Raw genomic sequence first — 27795 nt, 5'->3', positions numbered from 1 at the left:
AAAAAGGTTTGATGACCAATTGATACTCACAGGTAAACTGCTATCAAAGTGGAAGGATAAGAAGTCTAGAAACGTTCAGGCCTCCGCTAGGATTAAGCCATGCCCTGCCGTTAGTATTTAGGTGCAACTATTAACTTAGAGACAAATGAAAGTCTTCAAGATGCCCAATGTTCGTTATCAACTCAGTTGAAAGAAAACTGAAAAAACAATAAATTGACCTGATCTCCCCCATAAGGCTCGGTAATATTCTCATGATCCCCCCTCATTGTAAGTCAATTTCCTATATTCCCCTTTTATGCTCCGCCGGCGACTAAACCCCTCCTTTCCCACTGAAAACCATGTGATCCCTGCTAAAATCCTTTCGGCCCCTACCCCAGTCACTAAATAAGTGCCCAACAATCGCCTGACAGTCAGTCCTAACCAGCGGTCTTCATCATAGGAAAATGCGTTTAATTTTGCTCATGAATAGGGTCGCTTTGCTTTCACGCGACACGCTACTTAGGATTGATTTTTATCTCTCTGTCAAAACGATGGAGGCTTTTAGAAACAACGACAGATAGCAGCGAAAGAAAGTCTTAACCTTTTTTCAAGTTCATGGGTGAGATTGGAATAATGGTTTCGCGGCTTCAGCAAGAGGGGCTTGATTTGGAAGACATGATCGACGAAGAATTACGAGCTGCGGGGTTTTTGGAGTTATGTGAACGGTGAGGCTCTCATTTAAAGCGGATAATTTATTCGTTAGTTGCTTCAGTTTCGTCTGATTGCAAAGCTGTAACAATTCATTTAAGCGGGATTTTGATGGAGTAAAAAATCGGATGTTTGATAATCCTTTACACGAAGTGGTTATGCACTCTTCTACTCCAGGTGTAAATAAGCGCGAAGAATGGTCGATAATTGCACTCGAAGTTAGGTTATAAATACAACTTTAGTAACATAATGGAGCCATGCCAAGAGAGCAACAGGTTACAGGTTTTGCAGGAAAGTGTAACTTTTGATCTGAAATTGTGTGATCCTGAATTGATCCCACCTCTAATCAACAGAGTTTATACACAGTTTTAAATGCTTTTCAATGGAGCCTACTGTAGATGCATGCTTTACTTGTGAGTCTGACGGGAAATAAGTTTTACTTTTATAATGAAACGTGAACAAAAATTCCTTGAATGTTTGTGCTGAGTTAACTGTACTTTGAAAATTTAATAGAAAAGCTGCTTGATAATTTGTACTACGAATTGATCTCTCCTCTGTTTGATGGATTGATTCCTTTGTGATTACAGTAAACAAATAAATGCATTTCAAGTGATGAATTAACTCTGTTACTCCCACTTCTGACCAAAAAAGAATTTCTCTTTATGTCATCAACACATTTATCGGCATGCAGGTTGTGAGAAGAATAGAATGCAATACATTGTGATTATTATTTATTTCACACCAAGTTTCTGATGTTTAACCCTTTCACTCTCAAGATCTCATTAGTAATTCTCCCTACTGTCTGCCATTCAATTCTTATGATGTTAGTTCTGAGAATTTGATATAGAATCAACTAATAATCCCCTAACTGATATTTTTCTTTATTCTCATCACTTGTCTGTTTGATATTGTATTGATTTGGTGAGGAGAAATGTTGTTGTGGTCACTCATGGGAGTTTAAAGGGTTAGACAAAATCTCCTTGTTAGTTCTATAAGAAATGTGAAGAGAACAGTATGGAGAATAACCATGCTGATGTTAGTGCATAGAAAGGGTCAAGCTACATGCCAATGTCTTTATATATAGTTGAACTGAAACTCTGAAGAGTACGTATGCAAATAAGCTACAGTACATTGCAGTGAAACTTATTATCTTTCAGTGTTTGTAAGCACAGTCCTGTCACAAATACTGTAATGATAACTGGCCTTCCTAAGCCCAGTTTTTCAAAGGGAGGATAATGCTATCCTATGGATAAATCACTATCTAGTAGATAAGTGTTCCCAAAATGTACTGTTCTATCCACTGGATAGATATTTTATTTAGTGAATAGCATTATCCATTCTTTTAACAACTGGGGCCTGATCCAAACTAATCATAACAATGATTTATTGTTTTTGCAATGTTTCAATTGTTAAAGGACCACAAGAACCCTTTTACAGAGAGCAGTTGCTGTTGAAGGTCAGAATTATGTTTTTTTGTGTTATTTTCTTCTTTCTTGTCATAGTATGTATTTATTAAACTACAATAAAGAAAGGCAAGGGAAAAAAACTAGGATTGCTAAAATCATCTTGTGAAGTTACTGTAATAAATGAAGAAGAATTTCACTTACAGCTGTATTTCCTGTAAATCTGTATTGTTCACCAAGTGTGAGGTCAAGATGGCATGACATTGACCCAGTTTAGATATTTTTTGTGATCTTAAGTTTCATAGTATCTTTAAAATCTTGTTATTTCAGTATTTTAAATGTCTGTAATTAGAATTATTGTAATTCAGTTTCATAGGACCATAAGGGAGAATACAGTCTTGACTGTAATTGTACATCCTATTCAAATAAAGATTTATTTACTTTACTTACTTACTTACTTGGGCAAGATATTTATTTTACCTGGTCACAAGTGTGGGACAAAGAAAAAAATTCTGAGTCCCATGTGGAACTGAACTTCAGAAGTTCAGATTCTGTGCTCTAGGCTGTTCCCAAGCAACATGTTTCCTGCATACATTAATAATGTATCAGCAGTTTGCAGGATTTGTGTCACACAGGAACTTTGTAGTAACCAAGCTCAGGGAAGAGTCTCTGCCATTCTTAGTTTTGACCACTGACTTATTTACTGCATAAGTTGCTAATTTGACAACCTGTCTGCAGCAGCTATGCAACAGGTTGTTACGTCTTTATCATTTGGTTATAACTTAGAGCCAATAATGCAATCATGTATATAGTAGCATAATGGGCTATTTTGCTATACCTGAGGTAGTTCAGTGCAAATTTAACTTGTGTCATTTACACACTCTGGTCACCTTTTTGTTTTGCTGAGAAGTATACTAACTTTAGTGTTGTGTCTTTTTATCAGAAAGCCACTCCACTTTGAGAAGGCTATTGGACTCCATTGATGCACAGTTAAAGGAATATCAAGGCACTCTGCCAACAGTAAGGTGAGTCCTTCAATAAAAACCCGCTCTTTTGGTCAGCAGTAGGCTTGAGAATACATCTACATTGTTATGATGTTAGTGACTGTGAGGCTCAAGTAGCATGTGGTGAGACACAGTCATTTGATTCACTTTGTTCATTCTTGATGTCATCATGATTACAGGACATCAGAAAAAGAAGCTCCAAGAACTACTCTGGGTAGCAAGGACCAACAGGATCAACAACAACAACAGCAGCAGCAACAACAACAGCAGAAGAGTGCGACTGTTATTGTTATTGATGATGATGAGACTGAATATGTTGATGTTGCTGATATGTCTTGCCAAGCCACTGATGAAGACATCAAGAATGAGACTCGTGAAAGAGAAAAGGAAAGAGAGAAGGAAAGAGAGAAGGAAAAAGAGAGAGAAAAGGAGAAGGAAACTAAAAAGGAAAAAGAAAAGGAAAAAGAAAAGGACAAAGCAGAGACAGTTAATCTAAATCAAAATCTCTCAGTACCTCCATGGCAGCAAGCAGCTCAAACAAACATTTTACAAAATTATGTTCCAATCAGACCTGCTCCACCTAAGGAAGTAGTAAACACCTTCACTTCATCACAGACTGGAACTATGTCACTAACTGTACAAAGAACAAAACAATCAGATGTTTCTTTTTCTCCGTTAAGTCCCATTAAGTCACCCCCTCCGATTTACAAGACATTGAAGCCACCAGTTGGCAGTGGAGAGCCATTTTTACCAGAACGTGTTGCTGTGATGTCATCTCCCCCATCTCTTCCTGTGCAGCAAACATTACCTAATCTTGAGTTGCAGACAGGAACACCACCTCTTACGTCACCTGTCAACAGCAGGTTTGTGATGTACACCAGAACATGGTTGTTTGAAGATTCGATTACACCACTCCTGAATTTAATGTCTCGCACACATTTACATGTGCTATGGTATAAATTCTTGTGCCCATTTGATTTTCAGCTTTATTTGTTCTTTGCAGGCTTATTAAGAAACCAAAACAACATTAATAAGAAACCAAAACAACATCACTGAACTGTAAAATATCAGAGCTAGGCTAAAGTTGAAAATTAGTTTCAGAAGCTTTTCACTCTGAGCAAAACAAAGATAGAAAAATGAACAGACTCTTCTGCAAGAATGGTTCAAAATATATTTTGAACATCACAGTTTCATCATCAAACATTTTACCTCAATTTACATGTACATATAGGTGCCTAGTATTAGCCATGAGATGTAATTTGATCATGTAAAAGTTGATAGCTTTTGAAGATTGCACAACAGATACGTCAAGATGCCTGTTGATATGAGCTTATTTTGACACTGGTTTGAACTGCTTTCTTGTGTTGTAATCTTTAATTACATTTTTTCATTCATTAGATATCTAAGGGTGAGTAACATGATTGTACATGTAAATGTTGACTTGTACTCTTATTGAGTCATGTCTGGTTTTGTTTTAGACCAAGTACCACACCCTCTGTTCCTCAGCTGCCCCTCAGGCAGGCATCCTTACCTCAGCCTGGACCGTCTTCTCTTGGGAAAAAAGAATCAATTGACAAAGAAGTAAAAAGGTTTGTAGACTCTGAGATAACACAAAATGTTGTTGGTCGATTTTGTGTTAGAACTTTCAGTGTTTAAAAAAAGTGGTTTTTGATATCTTTTGAGTCCAAATCTGCAAGTATGCAAATATTGCTTTTGAGTTTCTATGCACTTTTGATCATTTTGTGACTTTTATGTGAAACTTCTCTGTATTTGAGAGAAGACTAAATCTGCTGGGTCTGCTCAACTGGAAGAAAACAGTAGTTTTATGATACTGTCACATAGCAGAGAGTAGCACAGATTTGGAGAGAGAAATCACATGCAAAAAAGGAGCTGATGAAACCCTCAGTCAGAAATTCCTACTTTTAATTGAAAGTTTGTAAAAGTAAATTAACTGATTATAAGTGTTTTGTTACCCAGTCCCCCAGCAGGGCCTCCTAAGTTTGAGGTTGGGACTCGCGTCATAGGTCAGAGGGCTGATGAACTCTGGTATCCAGGTAAGTAATATTCATGTACATTGCATTTTGTTAAAAACTGTTTAATTTTCTAAAGCTCTTGTTGATTACTTCAACATTTAAGCAGGATGTTCAAGGAATTTTGCATTTTCCTAAAACTCAGTGGTGGAGGGTCAAAATTACATGTAGTATTGGCAAGATTATAGGTTTGCAATTTAACTCCTGTTGAAGGCATTTATATCTTTAGCTTTTGTTAATCTGTGTGAAAAGACAATTATATGTGTTGCTCTCATTTGTTTTTGTTTCAAAGGTATAATAGAGAGGATTTTGACAGACAAACACAATCAGGTAAGATTTTGGTATCATTAATTTCAAAACTTTATTTTTTGTGAATTCAACATTTTGAGAAAGCATATAAATTTGAAGATGAAGTAATTTGAACTTCATTTATTAGTAATCTTTACTGGAATATGTAATATGCATGTATAACTTAATTTCTTAATTTTATTGCTCAGATCAAATACAAGGTGAAGTTTGACAAAGGCACAAGAGGAGTGTTGTCATCCAATCATATTTCTTTGGAGACCAATCCTAACCCATCAGTGCTCAATGTTGGCAGTCGTGTTGTAGGTGAGTCTGAAATGTTTCTGTTCTATGACAAAAATTAGCCTGTGTTTAGTTTCTAGAGTGCTTGCATTAATATTTGTAACTAGTGGGTTTATATGATAGAGGAGAGGCTTGTTTGCACTGATGTCCTACAGTTTTGAGACCATGACATGTAGATGTGGATTTTTTTGCAGTTCTTTCCTCTTACTTCCAAATTGTATCCTGAAACAACTGACCACCTGTTGAATTTAAACACTCCAGTGGAGTCTCAATATTTATTAATTTACAAACTGCAAAGGTTAAAAGATCTTGCAGGGAAAGAAAAAGAGTGATTTTGAATTTTTTGAATCCTGGTCTAAACTGTCAGTTTTTTGGATTAGAGGTTACTATCTCTTTAATCACTGTTATATAACACTGAGAAATCTTGATGTAAAATTGATAACTTTTTTTCACCTAAGATTTATAATGTAAATCACTCACAATCCTAGATAAAGGTTTTCAAGGTGGAAGTTATGTCTCCTTTTAAAAGTTGAACTGGCCTTAAAAGGTGGTAACATTTAGCATCATTCCTCTCATTGGAAGATTCTATTGTCATGTGGAGTCATTATGACAATTTTTTAAAACACTTTCCTTTATTTTTGGTTTACTCTTATTCCTTCTCAAGTCTCCAGCAAACTTACTTTCAGATTAAACTGTAAAAATTTGATTGCAACACCCTCTAAGAAGAAACTTTTGCCTACTGTACTTCATAATGCTTAGTAAAATCTGATGTGAACGAGCAGCTCACATGGCGTCAAAAATTAAACCTGAGGGCTTGTGCTGTAAAATGGCTGTAATAAAATTTAATAGACCAGGAAAGATCAAGGGTTTCTCTGCGAAAATTACTTCTTACTGTATGCATGATTGATTGTTTCGTCACCTTCACTTTTTCACACCTTGAGCTTGTAACCTAACCATGATAAAGCTGTTAATATTTTGTTGATTTTTTTTTTGCTCTTGTCCATAAAGATCTGTCATTCACACTTTAATTGACCCATGCTCCTCACTTTTCTTTCACTAGCATTGAGGCCTCGGGATACAGCAGAAGAGAATGCGTCTTGGCGGAAACCTTCCACAGGTCATAAACATTTTCTTTCTCTTGTTGTTCCCAAGGCTTCATGTTTGCTTTTGTTTCCTTCTTGTTGTAACATAACATTCTAATGTGGTGGAATTAATGAGCTAAGTCATCCAAGAGGACATACATCACAGGGCTCTCTTGACAAATACTTTTAACTCTACATGTATATCACATTAAATGCATGTAAATTGTCTGTCTTACAGAATGAAAGGCTTTAAACAGAATGAATAACAGTAACAAATAAAACAAACCTAACCAAGTTACAGTTGATGTGTTTTCTTTTAGTCACAAGGCAAAAGACATGTAAGCATCATGGTACAAGAAATTATGTACATTACATGACTGTATTTTGAAGGATTAATGGTTGGAAGTGTTGGAAATATTGGAGAAGTGGAATTCTTAAAGTAATTTTAAATTTTAATGTAACTTTCTAGACCTTGGAAAAATGGAAAGGAGACTGAAGTAATCTTTCAACAATTAGCACAATTCTGCAATTAATCAACTTACGTTTTCATTTCCAATGGTCTTGTTACTCTATGTGTAAATAAAAAAAATTCAGTGATCATGTATTCTTTAAAAAGAGGGACTCGCATGTACACTTTATTTCAACAATAGAGAAAATCTGTTTTGCAGGAATATATGGCAAGTTAGATGTACTGTATGCTGGCATTGTTGCTGAGAATGCCTGTGGTGAAAACAAAAACAGGTTACTCTTTATATATCGTTGTTTTATGATTAATTGTTTTATGTTGTAGTTGTAATTGTTGAAGTTTTTTTTGTGTTCTTTTGTTTTTTGCCCTCTGATTTTCAAACTCGCTTTGCAAGATTTGTACATGTTTTTTGGCAAATGGCCATAGTATACGTTGATTGATTATCTCACCAGCAAGAATGACCATGACAAGAAGCAAAAATTTGAAGAAAAGGAATAAAAATTGGCTCTATAGAATGTTAAATACCCTTTGTCAAAAGAAAGTCATTAACAGTAAACCTCTAGACTGTAGGTTGGCACTTGTGCGATGAGCATTCACACATCTATTCATGCACAGTATATTGTGCAAAACTAGTGTGAGGAATAGGCAAGAAATTTACTCTTGGATGTTGCTTAAATATTTGAGCAACAATTTGGGCGACATTCATTTTGCTGGGACAAAGAGTGAAAATTTGCTGAATTTTCAAAGCCAGAGGGAAAAATCTATTCTCAGAAGCCTAATTTCACACAACTGACATGACTTTTCATGTTGTAGTTTATTTCAGCAAACAAACAACTTTGTCAATTGCCAAATCATTATGATGCTGTGTTTTGATAATTTAATGATGTCATGTTGGTGATCTCAAATGCATGTTGTTTCACTGCTGATTTGTTGTGATCCTCTTTACTCATCAAGAAGCCCTCTTGTCCTAGATATCTGGTCTTCTTTGATGATGGATTTGCTCAATATTTACCAGTCAAGAAACTCCATCATGTGTATCATACAGGTTAGACCACCACAAATTTTATAGCCTTCTTTTAATCAAAGTAACTGAAACCTGATTGAATTTCAGTTGCTAAAGCTGACAATAACAGGTAACTGAAGGCCTCATTGGCCAAAATTTCATATTTAACTATCACTCCCATAAATGACAATTATAACATAGCTGGTAAATTTGTCTAATCAAATCCAATTGTGCGAGCGTGCTTCATATTCCTATTGTGCATGCTCATGATGTCAGCAAGCAAATTCCTCGAGAAGTACAATTTCCCATTAGGTTGAAATGTTAAAACAATTGGTTCATACGTCAGCTGTGCGTTCATCAAGATATGAAGCACTTGGGAAGTTTGGGGAGCACTCAAGAAGCTAGAGTTGCTCTCAGCTATGCCTCGAGCGACTCTTATGCATCTTTCGTGCTCTCCAAACTTCTTGTGTGCTTCATATCTCAATGAACACACGCTGATATATGAACCACTTGTTGAGTGATCTATGGGTGAGTTTTGTTGACAGTGTGAAAACACTGAATAGATTGAGTCCAGACAGTCTGGTTATTTTTATTTTTCATCATGGCAGGCAAGAAAGTCTGGGACGAGGTAGCTGAGCATTCCAAGGAGTTTATACAAGAATATCTAGAAGAGTTTCCTAATGTATGAGACAACTGTTTACTGTTGAATCATAATTTATTATAACTATTTGTTTCCGATACATACGTTATAATTTATAATCACTATTCGTTTTATGATACATGCATTATAATTATTATAACTATTTGTTTCTGATAGATACATTATAATTTATTATAACTATTTGTTTTATTATACATACATTATAATTTATTATAACTATTTGTTTCTGATACATACATTATAATTTATTTTAACTATTTGTTTTATGATACATACATTATAATTTGTAATAACTATCGTAACTATTTGTTTCTGATACTTACATTATAATTTATTATAACAATTTTTTTATGATACATACATTATAATTTATTTTAACTATTTGTTTCTGATACATACATCATAATTTATTATAACTATTTGTTTTATGATACATACATCTCCTTGGCAGTGTAACAAGATGAAATTGTGATTGCCGAGGAGAGTTCTAGATCGTAGGAAAGTACTTAATCAATTTTAGTTTCTGTATTTAATAAGATGTAATTCATTCGTTTATTTGTTACAATATAATTATTTTGTAAATTTAGTTCTTCTTGTTTCGTAGCGACCAATGGTAAAACTTAAAGTGCATCAGTGGGTTAAAACTGAATGGAGAGGCCAATGGTGAGAGGAATCAGTGTTTATTTGTTTACAAGTATTAATCATGCATACAGATAAGTGAGTGCTTTTGAGTTTTGTTCACGTAACTGTCAAATACTAATTTATTTCCAAATCGTTTTGGTTTGTTTATACGCACGCTAACTAGGAAATGAGTGTCATATTCCTGTACGATGAGTACTGTCTTTCTTTTTAAATCACTATTTCTTTATGGGGTCATGTCATAGGCAACTCTCCATCTAATTTCGAACAATACCGAACGGTTCGGTCTGATTTGGACACTATCGTTTGATTTTGGAAAGCCGTAGTCCTGATTATGTGGAATGATTTGATCCTGCAAGGATCTGATCATCGAATAAACTGACCTCGGAACAAAGTGAATGTAAAGTTTTGGACTTGTCTGTGATCAGTTTTGAAATGTTCTTGCCTTTTTTTTAGGTTGAAAGCCAAAGTGATGCAGCTAGATTGCAGTTTGGTGAAGGTCAGCTGAATCTGTTTCTTGTCGAAATTCTTGGTACATGTACATGTACATGTAAATTCTTTGGTACATGTGTGAAGCAAATCTGTGTCTGTATACATGTACATTGTTCATTTTTCATTTCATTTAGTGTTGTATCTGACATGTCAAAGCAAACACCGTTTTTGTTTCGTTATTGCAGATGCTGTTTCAGATTGATAATCGATCTGAGTGGCTGTATAGAGGCTCAACAAGATTAGAACCTTTATTTAGTGCCTTGGTGAGGAAAGCACCGTTATTATTAGTTTTGTTATTGTTACGTTTATCTTGTAAAAGGAATCTTTCCAGTGAGATAATCGTCCGAAGATCTTCAGTAGTTCCCAGTTCAACTGTTTCTTTGTGTAGAGGTGATGGTAATTGGGAGATTATGTGACCTTGTGGCTTTTGTGGTGATCACTCAAACTCTAGATCAAGAGGTCTGGGCTCTAGCTTTAGCTGGGTCAATGTGATGTGTTTTTTTGGAACAACGTACCTCTCAACTCTGAGGTGTAACTGGGGAACTTAAAAGAGAGTCTCCAATTTAATCGCTTGAGAGGAGTTGGACAAGCGCTTCCTAAAGAGAGACAAGGAATACAACCCGGTGTTTTGCTGGTAAAACATCGGTAGATACATGTACACGACTCTTTCTTACGTGCACGACTCATTCTTACTTGCTCAATTAACTATTTTCAGGTTGATGGAAAGATTTCCACTGCAAAAAAAAAGAGGTCTCGTAAACTGACGCGAGGCGCATCATCAGGAAAACCCCAAGAACCGTTCATCGACTACAGTATCACTAAACCTTGTTTTGGTATTTCACCTTACAGCAAAAGTGATCCTCTTGGTACGTTATTCATATGTGACTGATTACATTTTAAAGCCTTACCAGGGCGTGAAATTAATTTTTTTTTTCTGATAGCAACTTGGCTCCTAAATTTTTCAAAGTGGTAGCCAATTCGAAAAAAGTTGGTTTGCGCCATTTTTAAAGACAAACAAAACCTTTTTTCCCGCTGTTAGCGTTCTAGATAAACCCTCCAAAATTAAGTAAGGAAAAAGATCTTTCACGTGCCACAATGTGGACACTAGGATGGATGATATACAACGTTCAAGCTCACCTAACTCCAAGGTGGCATCTATTCATCGATCGAGATGCACGTGCTGCGTGTTGGAAACAAACTTAACGAGGGAGTTTGCCGCGGATTTATCTTTGCAAATCTTTTTAACTTACTATATCTCTAGTTAAGGTTATGATGAAGCATTCTAGTCGCCAATTTGGCGACTAATTTTCAGGATTTGGTCGCCAAAGAGAAAAATTTAGTTTAGTTTTAAACTTATAGGTCTTAAAACAGTTGCGCAGGTGGAAAGTGAGTCTGGGGAGTTAACTCAATTTTGGTAAAGAGACACGATTCTAGAATTCCGTTCTATTTTTCTATATTTTGGAAAGATGATGTGAATGTGTCAACACTATTACTGGAATGGGGATCCCTTGTGAAATCATTCCTATCGACGAAAAGGAAAATCGGATATATTTTTTTAAGGCGTAATTTTGAGCTTAGGCAAATTTTTTAACTATTCAGCACTACCTACTAAGTTTAGCTTTTTCTTTATATTCTCGGGGTGTGTTCCAAAAGTAAGATTTCTGTTTTGGTTTGGTTTTAATTTATCAGGCGAACAACAGCGAAAACTGGAGGAAAAACGACAACAAACACAGCTTGAGCAACAAAGACAGCAAGAGGTTTGTGTGCTGTGATAAACATTAGTTTGTGTGATTTGTAAATTCGTTTCCAGTCTGACTGAACAGTGAAACTCTGAAGACCATGAACACCAGATTATTTATGAAGTGGTCCTTCTTGGAGGCGATGAAGCCAATCACATGATAGATAACTAAATTGTAAACAGCAAGGGTAATGAGATGTTTTTGTTTGCTCACCTGTCTTGATCTCCACTTGGCATTCCTGTTCATTGTGATCCTCGGAGTTTGAGAAATAATTTCTAAAAAGTTAGACAGACGTACATGTCGAGTGAAATGATGCAGAACGTGGTTCAGGGTAAATATTAACCGAATGTTTCAGCTGCTAAAATACCAGCCATTCCTCTCTCTCTCTCTTCCCCCACCCTACGCCGCCTTCAGGGGAACGGGGGTCATTTAGTTAGAGTCCATCTTGATTTGGTGTCCCTTTGTTATGAAGCCCAACCAAAAGTAGTCACAACTTGGGAAAATGCCACATTGGAGTCAAGAAGACGTTATTCTACGTCACCCGCTTCAAGTATCGGAAAATATGAGAGACTAAGTCACGATTGGTTTAAGTTATGCATCTGATTGGTTTGCGATATTTCTCCATCAATCATAGCCCAAAGTAAAGCGTATCAAAATATTTTTTTTGCGTGTGTGTCAGTGAACATGTTTAGTGACCTCAAATATTTGTCTCTTTGTCTATCTTTCTCTCCAAAGCAACAAGAACAATTGAGACAAGATAATAGCAGTTTCATTAAAACATCCACTGGGAAGGTTCCGTCGATTAATAACAGTCGACCAACCTCAACCGTAACAGGAGCTGCAACCACAGGGGCTGCAACCACAGCGGCTGCAACCACAGGGACTGTTAGGAGTTCGTCGAGCGATTCAGGCTTTGTGTCTACCAACAAGGGCACGAGTGAATCATCTTTATCGAGAATGGAAACTTCTTCTGGACCCAGTGGAAAACAGAAGAGGGACTTCGGAGGTGCCTCTGGAACTCAGGCAGCAGGTGAAACCTGTTCTATAGAGGTGTTATTAACAGACTTAATAGGTTGGTTATGTTAAACCGTAACTTTAACTTTATTGTGCCCTTTCTTCCAGGATCGCAACAAACAAACTCGGCAAAACTTATCCCAGGCAGCGCTTTTCAATCTAGCACTGCTTGTGTTGGCGGCGGTCATTGTGTGACACTCCCAGCGTCTGGACGAAAGAATAATTTTAGTACCACATCAGTCACTCAAGCGAGTATTGCAAGGAAAAAAACTAGTGCTGGACTTGGTGAGAGGAAGAAACATGTTCAAATAAATAATGAAATACAATAGACGTAATATTAAAAGTTAAACCAATTGTGAGGATAATTTGTGTTACGTTCCACGAATTCTTTTGAATTGCTGTTTCAACACACCTTCAATTTAATCCTCATCACTGAAATTGTTATTGGATTATTGACGATATTAGCTAGCCTAGTTCATCTTTAAAGCTGGTTTAAATGGGGACCCATATGAACAATAACGGGGTCAGACCACAACACCGGGAGCCACGTGTACTGTTTGCCAGAAGATGCAGGAGACATGAATGTCTAGAATAATCAGGCAGGCAGCATATTCTCCTCAGTCTCCTCCTCCTGTAGAGCAGTCCGGAGCTCTTCAACATGAGATAATCTTACTTTGATTATTTACAATGCTGTTTTTAGTCACTTCAAGAGATCTCGCACAAAGATCGAATGGTATTCAAGTGATTGACTTGGATGGAGATGGTACAACAGCTGTGCTTCGTGATCCTATGGAGTCGAATCAGATGATGAGTCCCAAGGTAAGAGAATATGCATATTTCTCGCATAAAGCGAAAGAAAAACTTTGCAGAATTTGAGCAGTTCAGCTGGCAATGGTTTTACCTACTGTACAGAACTGCGCTTAAATTTATCGTCGGTTATTTCTGATTCAGGAAGATACTTTGGTTTTATTAACTGAGTTGATAATGTAACTTGGTCACCGGAAAGAGATTTTAAAGCTGACGTTTCGAGCGTTAGCCCTGCGTCAAAGCTTAGTACTATTGTTATTCACACTTCTAACGAGGCTAAACTTGTATTAACAGCAGTAAAAATTCCCTCTTTCTTTTCAATCTTTCGTATAACATGAATAGAATACTTAAGTTACAACATTAGTTTAACAACAGTATCTTCTATCATTTGGCTGACGTAAGGTACAAAATGCCGTTTAAAATTAACTAAACATTGTTGCATCATCATTTTTCAAAATTTTATTATCCGTTTCAAGAAGGTCAAGAAAACAAATTCATAAAGTTTGCTTCCCTAAAGAGGAAACGAAAAAGGAATGGCAACATTCCTTGACATCCATCCTTCCTTATACTTCTAACTTTAACTTTCAGTACCTAGTTCCTTATAGCTTGGATGGGTCAAATCTGGACGACCTTTACAACGTTAGTATTTGTATTTTGTAAGGGAATTGATTCGATTGAATAAAATTGTTCACTATGCACCGACTTGAATGCACGATGCACCGTAGTAACAATCATTGACTAAAACACTAAATGTAATTAATCACCATTTTCTGGTTTTTCACAGTATTTTTTCAGTGTTTTCTGCGAACTTATGTACGCAAGTAGTTTGCAACCGTTGATTAAACTGTCAGTATTTGAAACATCAATAACAAGAATGTTGGTGGCTTTGAACCAGTAATCGCTCAAGGAAAAATGAATATAACAAAAACATAATCAAGCCATTTCTACTCAACGAATAGAGCTGTGAATGATATAGTCTTTAATTCAAATTTTCATTCTCAGTATTGTGATTTAAAGTTTCTTGGCCAGCCCTACGAAGAATTATCTTTTTCTTCTTTAACGCACACTTAACAAATCTATGCAATTCCATCTATGCAATGTGTGTTACATATTGCGTGCAAAATTTAAGTTCAAATCTGCTGCCGCACTACCCTACTGCCGTTTAACTCTGCTACTGTTCGTCAAGTCCGCAAGTCAGAGGGTAACATGTGGCCATTAAAACTAGTTCCTTTTAAGCGGTCATTGTCATGTGACCTGGTGACTAACTTTTCAAATACACGATCACAAAATATCGTACACTCTAAAGCAAATTAATTGTTTCGCTTGTGAACTGTTTTCACGCTAGTCTCAGGCGTGGGAGGCACCCTGGTTACGAGCCAAAAACCGTGACGTCAGAAGCGTAGATTACAGTCGAGTCCCAGCCTTCCAAATTCCCACAAACGACCGGCATAAACAGGACGCTGCAACGCTAATCGCAGAGAGACTGAAACAGTATGAACCAGGTAACATGCCTGAGGGACAGGGTGTTCCTGCTGGTCTACCTGTTCCTAGAAAGCCAGCACCTAGAGGTGAGCGACTCAGAATTCTTTTGAGAAGTTTTAGAATTTCACATTCTACTGTTTTCTATACCCTCCATTAATGACAACGAATTACTTTCTGTTCCAGGGCCTCACAAATGCAGCAAGCCGTGCAATTTGTCGCTTAGTCTAGAACCGAGTGAATTAATAAAACACAATCCAAGGGCAGTTCCTCTTTTACTGAGATGGAAAAGGTGAAAATCCTATGATTGATTAATTACTCATGCAGGTCGAATAATATTTTTCGCTCCTTATACCGCTTTCTAGCCATTCAGTTGCAGACAACTTACCGTCGCTGTATTTCTTACGAACCTTTTAAACACTTTACACCCAAGCATCAGTATGCAAGTTCTCCATACTGTTCATTATACATTTCCCTTAGTGCTTTCACAGAGAATGTGTCAAAAAATCAAGAGCTTCTTGAGTTTGCAATCATTTCCCTTTTTCCTATGACTTTCATGTTTGATTCAGGGGTGATACATTGAGAGAAATTAGATTTCAAGGGTTAAGAAGTGCGCTTGCCATCATCATAATCATCGTAGATGTATTATTAGTAAATGCGTGTCACAATATTTCACCATTATTTCCTGTTCACAGAGAGATAGCACAGCGTCACCCAGGCAACAGGAAAACTGTTTACTACCGAACACCGTGTAACAAGCGACTGGTAAGCGACCTGATAAAAACGTTTTTTGTGTCTAGAATTAAAGTAGAAATTAGCCTGACTGCATAACTTGTCCAAATTGTGCTAAACAGTCCCCAATGGATTGATTATTTCTTCATCCTCTTGTCACGGTTTCCTTAACATGAAGCGACCACGCGTATCACTACTCCCTCCTGGATGGGATACCAGTCCATCGCGAGGACCCCCCCCCCCCCCCGCCCCCGCCCCTAGCAATTCACCAGGCTTGACAGCACCCATTTATACACATACACCTGGGTGGAGAGTCAGACACCGAGGGTAAAGTGTCTTTTGCCAAAAAACACAACGCATTGACTTGGTCAGATCTTGAATTCGGCTCTCCCATTGTCCAGTGCACTGACCATAAGGCCACAAGAAGGATAGAGATATGATAGATCCCTTCATCTACTCTTTGTGGTCTGAATACTCACTTACCTGCTCTGTCCTTTTCAGAGATCAATGGCGGAAGTGGCAAATTACTGTAAGTTCATTATAGAGCACTGTTCTGTACTGTCATGGACACTATTTGTCTACGTTGATTTGGGATGTCTGGAGGGTGGACAAACTACTAACTTGGTCTTCATTCAACCTTCAGTAACGATCACAGAAGCCACCAACGTGTCGATCGACCAGTTTATTTTTGATCCAGACATATCATGTCAAGACACTGTATTTCGTGATGTGGTGAGTTACGTAGTCTGAGAGAGAGTTCTTGTGAATTTTTGGATGAAAAAAAAGGCACAATTTTTTTTAATATGTGAGTGATGCAATCGAAGCATCTATCAAAAAATTTAACATATCCTGTGAGCTCTTTTTTAACCTAAGTGTCGTTCATTGAGTTTTTGGAATCAGTGTCCGTAGCAGAGCAACTACGCACATACCCCTCCCCTAATCTAACATTAGCATTAACTTGTTTTCGGGTGACTGTTGTTGAGTTAGGGGAGGAGTAGGTATGCTGAAGAGCTAAGCTCTCTAGGATGATGAAAGTCCTAGCGAGAGTTGTGGTATTAATTTTTTTCTCTTTCTTTAGGAACCAATTTGTCCTGACATATCATGTGGCGCAGAGGCTGTCCCAATCTCGGTAAGCACTTGTGAATTGTAAATCGCAAACTCTCATCAATTGCTCTTAATGTTATTGACATGAATGAAATGCTCTGATTGACACCTGTCAGGTTGTAAACGAAGTAGACACGTGTTATCCCCCTCCCATCGACTATGTACCTAAGAGGCTTCTCGCGGAAGGAGTTAACATGGTCCTCGACCCAGGCTTTTTGGCTTGTTGTGACTGTACGGACAACTGCCAGGTAATTTTTCTTCTTGTGACCGAAATCAGTTCTTCCTCTCAATTCGTTGGTTAAACGCGTGTGAAATTAGCATACAATATCACGAACGGCAATTTTAAGGATGTTTTGTATTGAGATCTGAACTCCGAGGTGAGGCCCAGAGAGTGACGAGAATTTCGTCCCCCGAGAACTTAAACTACTTTAGACCAATCCACTTTCTAGTACGCCACTTAAAAGAAATGCGACGCAAAGAATTCTTTATGAACTCAGATAAGACACAACACAAATGTCGTGAGCAAATTTTCCTTCTTAGTATTTTTATATTTCTCCTTTTTCTTTTACATTGTAACCCTTAAATATAGTAATCACTGGTTACACCAGCAATTGTCAGATGTTTCCGCTGACCTCACTCTTGACTAAACTTAAGGTACTAGTATCGTTAATATGCAGTAAGGCGTCTTGAACTTGGGTTAAGGAATTCTTTAGAAGAGATTACGATATATCCAAGAATGATACGAGTTTGATCGCATTTTATTGTGTTTTAGGATAAGAGCAAATGTTCCTGCGCACAGCTCACCATCCAGGCTTCTGCTGCGGTGGGAGGAAAGGAGGATCCAACAATTGGCTATGAATTCCGTAGGCTCAAGGACTGTGTACAAACAGGGTGAGTAAGTGAGGAAAGGGGTGAAGGAGGGAGAGAGCGAGTGAGGGAGGAAAGGAGGGATTGAGAAAGGGAGCTAGAGAGGGTTGGGAAGGAGGAAGAGAGAGAGAAAGAGAAGGAAAGAAGAAACGGAAGAAAAGAGAGTGAAGGAGTGAGCGGGATAGGGAGGGAAACAGAAAGAGAGTGTGGTAGAGAAGGAGGAAGGTAGGGAGGGAGGCAGGGGAGATAGGGCAGGGAGGAAGTTAGAATGGGAGAGAGGGGGATAAAGGGAGGAAGGTTGGAAGGAGGTTAGGATGGGAGAGCAAGGGATAGAGGAAGAGAGAGAGGTAGAGAAGAAGGTGGGATTGAGGGAAAAAGGGAGTAAGCGACTTAGCAAACTGCTTTGCACCCTTAGTTTTTGCCCTGGGAGAGATAATTAGCGTAATTGTTGGTATAGTTCTACATGCGCCCACGCCCATGGTCAGGCAAAGTTTCTTGTAAACTGGCCCACGCTATTGTTCGTTTAAAATCATGATACTGTTGTAAGTACATGTACTTGCAGCTAATCAGTCTTTGTATGGTATCTCTCAAGGATCTACGAATGCAATCAGAACTGTGCTTGTGCGAGTCAATGTTTTAACCGAGTGGTACAGAATGGTATACAGCTGCGATTGCAAGTATTTAAAACGGAAAACAGGTACATCATTGTTAGTTTGTAAAGTCAGATTTTATCAACTATCTGATAGAACCCTTGAAATGACTAAACTCTCTTTTCAAATCCTTTGGAACTCGAACGGCTGATGTTTTTACTTGCTGTTAAGCCTTTAACACCCTAACATCAGTATGCATATTCTCCGCACTGTCCTCCACACATTCTTTAAGTTGCTGGCGATGAGAATTTGCTTTACAAAAGCCTCTTTAATCGGTGATCATTTCCTTCGTTCTCGTGATCCTAATGAACCACTCAGCTGCTATACTGTAAGTAGAAATTAAATGATGGTCACTGCAAAAGGTCAAAGGGTCAGTAGTATCATGAAACGAATGAATGTGTTCATATCAGCGTAATAAACTGATACTCAGTAATGCTGATTGCATGTTTATATTTTGCTGCGTGTTACGTTTTCAGAGGATGGGGACTCAGAACTTTGGATGACATTCCCTCGGGTACTTTTGTCTGTACATATGCCGGACAGATTCTCAACGAAGACATGGCTAATAAGGTTTGACTAAGGCAAATTTGTCAATCTCATTGAAGGGGGTTGTTTTTATTTATCGTATTAAAATACAGTGATGATAACGTGTTACCGTATGTCTCACGATGTAGTCACGTCCGCCGGAAGTGAAACGTTGCGATTCACATCGGAGGTGGTGATGACGTTTTGATTACGTTCTACCAGTCTTCTGGGGACGGGGTCAGCTGATAGAGGCGTAGTGCATCATTATATTATCCTAAGGAGTCAAAATCGTCGCCTGAAGAAGATTAGCACTATGCGGTCGAAAAGTCGCGATCCACTTCGGAATAAACTACATTGTGAAACAAACATTTCACAATTACTGCCTTTGTCAATTTGTTCTTGGCAATTATACGTTACTAGTTGTTTTCTAATGAAAAAAAAAGAAAGTTCTTCAAACGTACAACCCGCGATTTTTTTCCTAAAATGTGTAGCATTTCGGTCTTTGTTCTCTTTCGCAGGAGGGAAGAGATTTTGGAGATGAGTATCTAGCTGAGTTAGATCACATTGGTGAGCACGCTTGTATTTTGGTTCAAATTGAGTTCAGATTTGAAAATGTGGTTTATTCAACTATTTGTTTTAAGTTTCATAGCCTCAGAGGAACGACTTTAGAGTTTTTGCATCATCATGTTCATCGTTCTTAATCCACTGAGATCTTCTCCATCCCTCGCCATTATTGTTTGATCTTGTTTTTTATTTGTGTTTGCCTCTTCATGTTTCCCTTTCCTAGCAAAATAAAATCAAGGCATAGTTTTACATTAAGATAGCTGCCTGTATATTTTTCTCTTGTGTTTTAGTAAGCCTTCTTAGTCTGGTAAACAGGTTTGAAGAAAAGAAGGATTTACACTCAAAAAAGTCAATCAAGGCACGAAATTGTTGAAAAGCTAACTTAACGCTGTTTACTGTGCACTCTTATTATAGAGGTAGTTGAGAAAGCAAAGGAAGGCTACGAGTCTAACGTATCAGACCTAGAGGATGACAGTGTGATTTACCAGACGCTTTGTGCAGACAGCAGTTCTTCAGGGAGTGATTCAGCAAATAGTGGTGAAAGGTAACCCGGCAGTCGAGCGTCGAGCGTAATCCAGATTGCTTTGATTTATACTGAACTTTCCTCTGTAATTGGTCCAGAAAATTCGCGCCTTTCTCTCAACCAATCAGGTGCAAAACTCAAAGCAATCACGGCTTGGTTATTCTCGTTTCCCGCGCGTCAAGCAGCTTTGTTGTTTTACTTTGAGTTCTCATGGGCTAATGATAATCTAAACCTTTGTTCGGATTGGTCGCTTGGATTTCCTAGGTTTTGGTTATTTCGACATTTAATTGAAAACTGCTCCAGAACCAAATTTTCTCAGTTAGCCTTTCTTCGCGCAGTGATTAAAGTAAAAACCCAATTCAGCTTATTAAATGGCAGTGCAAATCAGCTTGGTTCGGTCAAACGCGCTGTCCCCACCTAACCCACTCCCCCTCGACGGTGGTCACGTATGTATGCTGTAAGTTTTGATTGGTTCATCTTCATCAAGTGTGTATGCTGCGAATTTAAAATGAAAAAGTGATGATCACTCTGCTTAGTTATCTATTTATTTATCTATCGAGCTATTTGTTGATTTTTCTTTATCGTAGTTCGTTATCCGGAGATGAGTCTTCTGAGGTGGATTCTCTGATAAGTGAAGAAAGTTACAGCTCCGAACGAAACTCGAGACTTGGTGACGGTGAAAACATTCCCCATAAACCATCCAGAAGAAAAAAGAGGAAGGTACTGAGCGGACAATTTTATGCCCCCTTTAAATCTAAGAAAATTGTTGTAAAATAAAAGTTTTTCGAAAGATGTTTACAGCGCGATTTAAAGCTTTATTCATCTGAACCGTTCTGTTTGCCTGTCATACTGTTTTTGAAACACTTAATTTCTGATTGACTGATGTTCCTTTCAGAAAAATTTTTCATGCAAGCAGAATTGCGCAATGGTAACATTAGACCTTTACAATTTTAGTGTCAGACAAATATATTTAATGTCAAATGTGTGCCAGGCAGTGAGAAGAATTAAATTCCCAGTAATTTAAGGGAGCCTTGTTTCAAGTCAACACACATGAGTATCAGTTTGACGAAATGTTGAAACCGGTTCAATCGTACAAGTACACGCTGGTTTTGTATGAAAATCTGCTTTTCTCTCTCTCATTTTTCACAGAGATCAGATAGGAAAAGTGAAAAGAGGAAACGGTAACAGCAGTTCCTTAAGTTTCTCAGTTTGCTGTTTGTGTGGTTTGCTTTCTTTTGTATGAGGTCTGTCCAAAAGAAATTTTACAGTGTTATCTGCTAACATCTGCGCCATATCTGCTATTTGATATGAACCGCCTTCTGTCCTTCGCCAATACCCCTCACCCCCTACCCCCCTCAGTTTTATCTTGACCCTCTTCTACTTCGAAGATACAAACTATTCTAATAATTGTTTTAGCTTTATACGACTACATGATGTGACACCATTGCTATAGCTACTAGTTATTGTGGCCTTTGATACACCAGCTTCGTTATCGCTCTCGATGTTATGAAATAGTGATAATTGTGAAACGCCACTATTCCATTTTAATGTGTTTGTTGTTGGGTTTTTTTTTTTTGCAAAGAAATTGTGATAATTTTTACATTGAATCATGATCATTTCACATTTTACGTTCATTTCAGCAGTCTACAAGGAGAAGAATCGTTAATGGTCGAATCAAAAGCCGGAGGGTTGTCGAACCTTGCTGACGAAAAATGGTAAAATTTTAAACTTACAATACACTTACAAATCCACTTACAATAAAGAGTTAAAACTCTTTATTTTAATTGGATTTGACATTTTTTTCTGAGGAACAGCTCCGGTCACATTTGAAGACATATCTTTTTTCATCTTAGTTATGTGGTGTGGCCCTTCTTAGCGGTTTCCGCTCATGGCGCCGAATAAACTTTATCTTGCGTGCGTATGCCACGAAAAATGCGGAGACGCCCTAACTGTACTGGCCCTAAGACCTTCAGTTCACCATTTTAATTGACAATCTGTACTTAAAATTTGCCATCTTGTTTGTAGGTGTTACATAGCTTTAAAGCGTAACCATGACAATCAAAAAGACGCTGCAGCTTATCTGAAAAAGGTGTTGAAAATTGAAAAGACTGATAATACTGGTGTCCAGGTTGGTGTGGACAGCCTCTCAGAGGTGAAAGAAGGTGAAGTGAGTGTCGAGCGAGATGAGAAAGAGAAAGAAGTTGGCAAGCTAATGAAAGGTGAGCAAAGGGTTTACGAGATGTGATAGGCCTATGCCACTTTGGGAATTTAGCGAGGGTTAGAGTAGAAATGACCAAACAGCCCCTAGAGCAGCTCAAGTCTTTAAGATTGACTTGTTAGACATGTGAACTTCGGGTAACTGATTCGCCATCAGCATGAAAAAGGTATCTGCCGTAAATACTAGAATTAGATCCCAGCTTCAGATGAGCGCTTCCTTCATATCCGCACTTCCCCACCCCCAAGGCTTGAAATATCAAATGAGCGTACATGCCACAACGACTACGAACTTCAGAATCACCGAGTAATTGGAAGACTTTGTACAGGTTTTCTGCAAAATTTGGGAAGGGAAATGCCTACGTTAGTGCGTAGTAAGTTAGTAAGTTCCTCGTAGAGCCGAAGGATGGCGACAGAGAAATTACACAGGGATAGGTGGGGACTTAGTGACACGAAAGACGGCGAGAATGAAGGGAAGGCTCTTTCTTTATTTTATTCCTACAGATGACGAAAAGAATGTCGGTCAAAGTAGCGACTTTGACTTTGATGACGTAGACGAGACGTTTTGCCAGAAAATGCGGAATAACACTTTACAGGAAATTCCAGTGAACAGCGAGACAAACATCCCAGGTCCCACGAAAGAAGAAAATATCACGCAGCAGCACGGACAAGAAAACAATATGAATATTATTGACTTGACGAGTGATAATGAAATTGATAATGAAGAAATTTCGCAACTCAAAGAGAGTGACTTTCCCCTGAATTCTTCTCGAAGCCAAACTCTGCAATCACAGATCAAACGTGAAGTGCTTACGCCTGAACCCGAAAAACTAGGTAAGCAGGAAAAACTGAACTGTCCTGCAAAACCCGTTGAAGACACGAATTCGGATTCTGCACCGTCGCTCATCTCTGCTGAAGATCTTTCTAAACTTGCAGCCAAAAATACCACCGTCGCTGATGAACCTCCAGTCTTAACTAAAATGAATCCTGGAATTCGCCGGGTTCCAAACCAGCTAGACGACATGATTTTGCGCTTACAAAAACGCGTTTTGACGGCGCAGCCGTCCTCGTCTGACTCCGGCGTAAATAGCGTAGAAGGACCAACTGTCGTGGACTTTGAACGGTCGGGCTTAGACGTTCTCGATAAACGTTTAACAGAAAAAATCCCCCTTCTAGAAACGTCTTTAGGAATTGGGGCAGAACCTCTATCTGAACCATCTTCTCCAGAAACAGAAAACATGGAGTCCTTTCCTCCTTCACCGTCAAGTTTACGATCAGATGTATCAAAACCCGAATCGCTAGATCGGAAGTCGGAGATTTCTACCGGAAGTTCAAAGAGAAGCACTGGAGTATCAAAGCAACCAGCCAAAAAGCTAAAGTGTAAGTATCCCGCGCAAAATTCTTCTTTGGAAGGGGTAATAGTTAACTCAGGTAGGGATGCTATGTGTGTGTGTGTTGGAAGGAAAAGGCGACGATTAACGTGGTTGTGGCATAATAATCGAGTTTAAATAATTCCTCGAATCAAACGGTTTTCTTGGGCAATTTTCAATTGAGTGTTGAAAGTAATCCGGGATTGCTTTGTTTTTGCTTTACTTCGCTGTGTGATTGGTCCTGAAAACTTGCGCCACTCTCTCTCAACCAGTGTGATGCAAAATGAAAACTAGTCATGATTTGGTCGTCGACGTTTTCCCGCGCCTTAGGCAGTTTGGTTGTTTTCACTTCGAGTTCTCATTGATTCTTAAAGGTATTTGCCTTTCTTCTGATTGGTGATTAGTTTGGTTTCGATTTTACGACACTCGATCGAAAAGCTCTCTAATGATAAACTTGTGTTGTGCTTGTTCCTTGGGTAAGGCACTCTACTCTCTCGCAGTGCCTCTGCTCAGTGACTCTACCCTACCCAGTATCTCTACCCAGAGCCTTCACTCAGTGCCTCTACCCAGTGCTTACCCTCCTAAGGGTTAAAATAGATAAGCTGTCGGTAAAACACAGCGGGACAGTGCGACGGACTAACATTCCTTGCAAGGGCAGCAACAACACTCTTATTCGCCTTATGCTTTAGATACCAGTTCTTCCAATTTTTTGTTTCATTTTGTCGTCTGTGTTGTTTTATAGCAAACTATCAAAAGATCCATATTCATCCGAAACCCACCATGAACAGTCCTCCTTCACTAAAAGCTTCGCCCAACACACCCTCGCCCGCACGCCCGTCGCTGTCTCGTCAGTCCTCAGTTAGCAGCAAGAGACTGAGCACTAGAGTGATGTTTGGAGAAGAACATTGCTACGTCATAGACGCCAAGGGTTATGGGAACTGTGGTCGATATTTAAATGTACGTATTATTGCGAGCCTATCGTGAGATCATCGATTGAATATGACAAGTTTTTGGAAGGATAGATTTAAGGTTCTGCATCGAAAGAGTCAATACTACTCCTGGTAGTTTTCCTTGATAAGTGTCACTGAAAAAGTATCTTTGTTAAGTAATGTCTCCTTTGCAACTTCATGTGCTATGAACAACCTGACAGTTTAAAACCGGCTTTACCGGCTGTAGTTCGTTTGAATAACAGCTGATCTTCAGACTCGTCTAATGATTCATGGTTTGATTTTGTTTTAACAGCATAGTTGTTCGCCAAACTTGTTTGTCCAGAATGTGTTTGTAGACACTCACGATCTTCGTTTCCCGTGGGTGGCATTTTTCACTCAGCAGTAAGTAACCGTGAATTTTAACAGTGTTTAAGGCAGACTGGGAATCATAGTGGACCATTAGTTAGCGCGCTGATATCCTATTCCAGGCGCTCAACTAGTTAATCCTTTGACCCCGAAGAGTTACCAACACCTAATTTCTCCTTACAACATCCCCTGAATTTCACACATAAATGTCTCAAGAATAAAGAAAAATGATCATCAGCTGAAAAAGCTCTTGATTGTTACACAAATTTCCCTTTTCAGCACCGTAGGAAATGTATGAAGAACTGTATAGAGAATATACAGACTGATGTTAGGGTGTAAAGGGTTAAAAAGAGCGCGACAGTTAACGGCGCGCTAGTGGCAGCTGGACGTAAAAACTGAGGAGGAATGGGTTGTGTCGCCGATCTGAATATCGGATCGAGAAAACCGAATTTGAACTCCGGCAAGTTGTGACGTTGTTGAGTGAGACACATTTGCATTAACCCTGGTTACGGTGGCTGTGTTTTAGGAACCTCTGATTTACTGAAACCGCGAACTGTGTTCCATTGCTTTACAGGAACGTTGCAGCCGGAACTGAACTGACCTGGGACTACGCTTACGAAGTAGACAGCGTTAAAGGCAAAGTTTTACATTGCTATTGTGGGTCAGCGGAATGCCGTGGGAGACTTTTGTAAGCTCGCTCTTTCTTGCCCAATGGTAAACTGATTTTGAAATTAGGTGTCGGACACAAACGTAATGAGAAGTCTTACACAAAACCTCCTGAATACGCACTAACGATGTGGCTTGAAAGTCCCAGGAACTAATGGAAAAAAGTCGCGACATCAATTACTGGCATTCCACAGAGGACTTATCAGCTCACCGGAAGATCCAAGTCAGACTTGTAGTGACACTATTCCAAAGCAAGGGAGACCAAGAATTTCAGGGCCAAGGGATGAATTTTTCCTCACAATTTGCCGACTAAGGCCAGGGTTCAAAGAGGAATATCTAGAACATCTTTATGGTGTAATCCAGACTTCGGTTAGTCGCATGACAATTTCATGAGTCAGTTTTATGTTTTTGAAATTCAAATACTAGAATGCCATCATGCACGTGTCTTTTTACACATTAATGTCTGTCTAGTCATCTTTTTCCTTTTTGATATCATGATTTAAATTGTTATGGTTCGAAATTGTTGAGCCTTCAATTAGGGGCCGTGGTTGGCGGCACATTCATCGTAGTGTTTTTGTGCGATGAATTCTTTGTAAGTGTTTGTACAATTTCCGTCGCAATTTTAAGCAGAGACTTCACATGCAAATGGTCATAATGCAATTACCGTAACCGGGGCCACCCAGGCAATGAAAAAACCAATCAGAGGGCAGAACTGAACTGAGTCTACCATTTTCACCTCACTTAATCAATTGTCGAGTTGACCGCAGAAATTTACCGGTGATGTTTACGCGACTACGGAGTCAGTTAAATGTCTTGTTCAAACCGCTGGTGATTTAGAATTTACGTTGGCTTGCGGATTGTGAGAGTTCAAATTGGACGAATTTTTGCTGCTTTTAGCTTTTACTGAGTCGTTGGCGGGTTTTGGATTTTAAAGAAAACAAACACTGGAACTTTAATGGAGACGAAGTGCATGCCGGGATTGAATTGTCGAGAGCCCCTCAAATGGTGTCTTAGTAATGTGGCCAAAGGTTTCAGTAGATGCTCTTCCGAGTGTTTGTTGATGTTCTTCTTTCATTTAAGTTGCCGTTTGGTTACTTTTCCGAACAACTCTTGCTAATGCTATGTCGCACGAAAGTTTCCAAGTTGGGTAGGTTTGTCTGCTAAATTTTGCGCACATATTACAGAGCGAGAGACTTTTAAACAGTTTTCATGACTTTTCTTTGTATGTGAGAAGTGCCACTTTGGATGTATATAAAATCGCCTTTTTTGAATTTGATAAAGAAACACTGATTTTGTTACCGTACTTTGGATGTCGAAGACTTATAGCTGGACATTTATTTGATTATTGTATCAGCAATTAATATGGATGTGATTAATACTAGCCTGTGTTTAACGAAATATTCTGGACATATTTTTGGATTAAATTATGGACACGAAAGTGTTGAATTTATTTACAAGTAGAGATTTCTTTTGATGTGATCCGGTGCATTTTTTTCCTCTATCTGAAGTAACTGCAAACTGTCTCCTCTTCGCTCTTATGACTGGGCATGAATCCACTATTCCCACCCCCCTTTTCTCCCCTAACCCTACCCCCGGGATAAGTGACCTTCCTTCCTTCCAAAGCGACTTTAGGAGGCGGCATCGAGGCGTACATTGACTGCCACCAGTCTGACCGCAAAGAATTATTCGCGAAAAATTCAAGTCACTCGCATGTTATACCTTTGAGGTCAGCCCCCATAATGTTCTTATTTAGAATATATTTGCTGTGCTGTAATTTCCTCTGCAATTCTGATTTAATAAATTGCTTTTTCCCCTAAAATCACCAAGGTAGATGAGTCAATTATTGTGTTAAATTTGTGGTGATATGCTTCTTTCTCTGTTCCTTCGCGGCTGAGGTAATTATTAAGTGCAAGCAATCGGCACCCGGATATTTTCAACTTGTTGGTCATCACTTGTTGTTTGTACCATTCAGATGTTTTATCGATCATTTCAACCTTGGGCAAAAATGAAGCTCTGTTTCTGTTTCGATTCCTTCACATCACGTAGACATTGGATATACTCCCAAAGAAACGAAAGTATTTTTATTTTGTCACTTGATTCTGCGCCAAGCTAAAATAAGACTTGGCAATATGCCAATGAGTGTTACTCTCTGTTGCAAGTATACATTAAAAATATTTGCAAGGGCATCGGT

At 38.5% G+C, this 27795-nt stretch overlaps 1 protein-coding gene across 4 annotated transcripts; it reads left to right on the top strand.

Moving 5' to 3' along the window:
* Positions 1 to 475: 475 nt before the first annotated feature.
* Positions 476 to 27061, top strand: LOC131792516 (histone-lysine N-methyltransferase SETDB1). 4 transcript variants are annotated; one of them, XM_066171404.1, is made up of 41 exons: positions 476 to 704; positions 2103 to 2143; positions 3034 to 3115; positions 3274 to 3957; positions 4573 to 4683; positions 5072 to 5148; positions 5417 to 5454; positions 5622 to 5736; positions 6773 to 6829; positions 7463 to 7535; positions 8232 to 8305; positions 8872 to 8945; positions 9529 to 9587; positions 10020 to 10062; positions 10241 to 10318; positions 10771 to 10921; positions 11745 to 11812; positions 12530 to 12824; positions 12917 to 13093; positions 13509 to 13627; positions 14204 to 14254; positions 14961 to 15183; positions 15281 to 15386; positions 15790 to 15859; positions 16328 to 16355; positions 16470 to 16558; positions 16905 to 16955; positions 17047 to 17178; positions 17703 to 17821; positions 18390 to 18494; positions 18924 to 19017; positions 19491 to 19539; positions 19951 to 20080; positions 20647 to 20779; positions 21209 to 21240; positions 21703 to 21774; positions 22085 to 22278; positions 22778 to 23653; positions 24386 to 24600; positions 24886 to 24974; positions 25513 to 27061. In XM_066171404.1, the coding sequence occupies exons 1-41, from the start codon at positions 595 to 597 to the stop codon at positions 25628 to 25630; spliced, it is 5502 nt and encodes a 1833-aa protein (XP_066027501.1). In that variant the 5' UTR covers positions 476 to 594; the 3' UTR covers positions 25631 to 27061. The 4 variants fall into 4 exon arrangements, with proteins under 4 accessions (XP_066027501.1, XP_058965887.2, XP_066027504.1 ...); XM_059109904.2 differs by having other exon boundaries at positions 21700 to 21774; XM_066171407.1 differs by lacking the exon at positions 6773 to 6829 and having other exon boundaries at positions 21700 to 21774.
* The last annotated feature ends 734 nt before the right edge of the window (positions 27062 to 27795 follow it).

This window comes from Pocillopora verrucosa, chromosome 8 (genome assembly GCF_036669915.1).
Source record: "Pocillopora verrucosa isolate sample1 chromosome 8, ASM3666991v2, whole genome shotgun sequence".
Classification (NCBI taxonomy): Eukaryota; Metazoa; Cnidaria; class Anthozoa; order Scleractinia; family Pocilloporidae; genus Pocillopora; species Pocillopora verrucosa.
This window is presented reverse-complemented; position numbering and strand designations above follow the sequence as displayed.